This window comes from Pelophylax lessonae, assembly GCF_965119305.1.
Source record: "Pelophylax lessonae genome assembly, chromosome: 2".
Classification (NCBI taxonomy): Eukaryota; Metazoa; Chordata; class Amphibia; order Anura; family Ranidae; genus Pelophylax; species Pelophylax lessonae.
The window spans coordinates 322,962,329-322,965,247 of NC_138769.1; the positions used below are offsets into that span (position 1 = coordinate 322,962,329).

At 41.1% G+C, this 2,919-nt stretch overlaps 1 protein-coding gene across 2 annotated transcripts in view; it reads left to right on the forward strand.

Moving 5' to 3' along the window:
- Positions 1–1,779, forward strand: part of GMEB1 (glucocorticoid modulatory element binding protein 1) — a 51,302-nt gene extending 49,523 nt beyond the window's left edge. For both annotated transcript variants that reach the window (XM_082246271.1, XM_082246270.1), the window contains exon 10: positions 956–1,779. In XM_082246271.1, coding sequence (XP_082102397.1) covers positions 956–1,485 — 530 coding nt within the window. In that variant the 3' untranslated portion in view covers positions 1,486–1,779. The remainder of the gene's footprint in view (positions 1–955) is intronic.
- Positions 1,780–2,919: the final 1,140 nt, after the last annotated feature.

Genomic DNA, 2,919 nt, shown 5'->3' on the forward strand with positions numbered 1-2,919 from the left:
GCAGGTGTCCTGCATGACACCAGTGATCTGCTGATCATTGGCGCTACATATATATTGTGTGTGTGTGTGTTTGTTTTTTTTTTTTAGGTGAACTTCTTCTTTAACCACCTGACGACCTGCAGATTTACCGCGGCAGGCAGCCGCTCCTGAGCAAACTGCGTACTACGTCGCTCGTTCAGGAGACTCTAGGGGGCGAGCGTGCGCCCCTGCTTGTCAGCGGGGGAGCCAGTGCGTGTGAAAGGCGGCTCCGTGATCTCCCCCCTGCTGACAGAGGACGGACGGCTGATGTAAAACATCCGCCTGTCATTCTCCATTAGATGATCACAGAGGCTATGTGATCCTGCTATATAAGATGTCGCAGTTCCGCAAAAATCGCAGATCGCCGCCATTACTAGTAAAAAAAAACTATAAAAATGACAAATCTTTTTTTTTTTTTTTTTTTGTTTATAGCTCAAAAAATAAAAATCGCACAAAAAAGCTCTATTTGTGGGGGAAAAAAGGACGTAAATTTCATTTGGGTACATCGTCTCACGACCGTGCAATTGTCCATTAAAATAACGCAGTGCCGAATCGCAAAATAGGGCCTGGTCATTGAGCAGCCAAATCCTCCAGGCTAAAGTGGTTAAGGTGTCTGTGCTATTTATTTGAATATATATGCTGTGGGTAATTTCCTGATACTCATTAGAATGGAAGAAGTTGCTTGGATAAGCAATGAAACCTCTTCAACATTTAAAAACAAGCCCAGTTTAAAAAGTGACAACTACTGGCTATACCATCTGGATAAATGAAAGCCTTACTGGACACACAATTTTAAGAGAACTTTACTGTGCTTTGCATCATTTGTTTAATCTGTAGTGGTTCTTATATACTGTGTGTGTGTGTGTGTGTGTGTGTGTGTGTGTTTTTCCATTAACCTAACACAGTTTATATAAAGTTCTGTTTTATTTTACAATAGATCTTGAACGGCAGCTGGAAGAGCAAAAGAAGCAGGATGGAAACCAGTCGCCTATTCTTCAGAATGTTGTGTTGATGCCAGTAAACACCCCAAAGCCACCAAAGAGGCCACGACTTCAGCGTCCAGCTTCTGCTGGAACTTTAAACACTTCTTCTTCTCAGCCTCAGTACACTGTACTGTCTCCCCTCACCTTGGCACCTGTTGGACAGCAGTTCTCTCTAGGTGGCTTGCGTTATGCTACAGTGTTGGGCAAGACTGGAGAGGGGGAATCACTTACTGTATTAACAGCAGAAATGCAGGAGTCTGGAGCATTAAGTGGGGTCATGAGCCCTGTAGAGCTTGTTGCAATGGATTCAGGACTTGAGCAGGATGGCATCGGTGAAGAAGGACAAACAATTATTCAGATAGATCCGGCACCAGACCCGGAGGGTGGATCAAAAGTGATGGAGCTTGGTGATGGAAAGGTTTTGGGAGTGGGCCACCATGATGGAATGCATAATGTGGAAATTGTGGTCCTGGAAGAAGACTAATTGCAAAAGCTGACGTAGAGACCATAGTGTTAAAGTTATTAAAAAGAAACATTAATTTATTACAGTTATTAGGCCATTTTATTTTTGGAGGTATGTAGATTCGGTGATTAAAAAAAAAAAAAAAAAAGTTAGTTTTGAAGTGGAGCCTTCATCTGCTCCAAAATGGACCTTACCTGAGACATATATATATATTCTTGCAGCCTTTGTGTTTGTGTTGTACATAGTGTGTAAAAGACTAAAACTAAAATGTTGAAAACTAATTTTTTTATTAAAATAACAAATATATTACTATAACCTGTTTGTAATTTTAAATATTTACGTAAAACTGAGATGTAGAAGTGGTTTTAAAATGTATAGGTTTTTTTTATTTTGGCATTTCATACATTAAAAAAAATGTGTAATTACTACTGAAGGAAGAGGAAGAAAATGCATGCCCTGATCAGTTACAAATAGTCCTGTATACTGCCATTTATACTGAATTCCACCGCAACCTAATTCTGCAGAAACTTTCTGCTCCCTGTATACTAAATGGGAGGGTCGTCCTGTTTTAGTTATATGATCACCCCAGTGTTGTAATAAGCTGCTGAGAACAGCAGTGAGCCAATTAAATCTGCAGGAAATTACATTTCTGGAGGAGTTTTGTACCCCAACAGTGTACAAAATGCTCCAAAACAAAAAAAAAAAGTTAACTTTTTTTTTTTTTTTTGCCAAGTTTAGGCTAATCATAGTTGCCTGTAGATTTTCTCGAAAGGTTAGGATACCTAGAGGCTGGATATTCATAGACACTAGGTTATAGGCTGCTTACCTTCAGGTGAAGAAACACGCCTCCTGAAACTATCCATATAACCCTACCCCACCTAGTGTCCTTTTAGGTGATAGGAAGGTATACAGGTCCACTCCTATGGTCCCCAGATCCTCTCCGGGGGTATCTCCACTGTGACTGGGGAAGCCTGGACCCAAATAGGGAACAGTAACGTGAAAAAGTAAGGGAGGTTTTTACAGTTAGCCGACCAGTACTGTAGCCTTATTGCAAGTATGAGCATCAATATCTGTTACTTTTGCAGTAAACCTATACTGGGAATGTGGTTGTGTTCAGTTATCGAGTGTTTAAACTTGTCAGTAAAATTTCCACCAATAAGAACATAGTGCTACTGCTACTTCTGCCCTGAGCACTTAGAATTTACTTGGGGATTTTTCCCGCCCCTGTGCCATGAGGATAATTAACACTTGGGTCACTGTGTATCCTTCTACAGAAACTTACCCCATTTCTGCAGCCTGCTCTGTGAGTACCCCACAGGGAAATACCCTCTCTAGCAGGGAAATCGGGCACAAGGGAACTGCAGCAAAAGTTCATGGAAACATTTACTGCTGAAGGTTTGCAACACACTAAAACTGCTCAGTATCGATGCTTCCCTTTGACCAGTGCAGGAAATC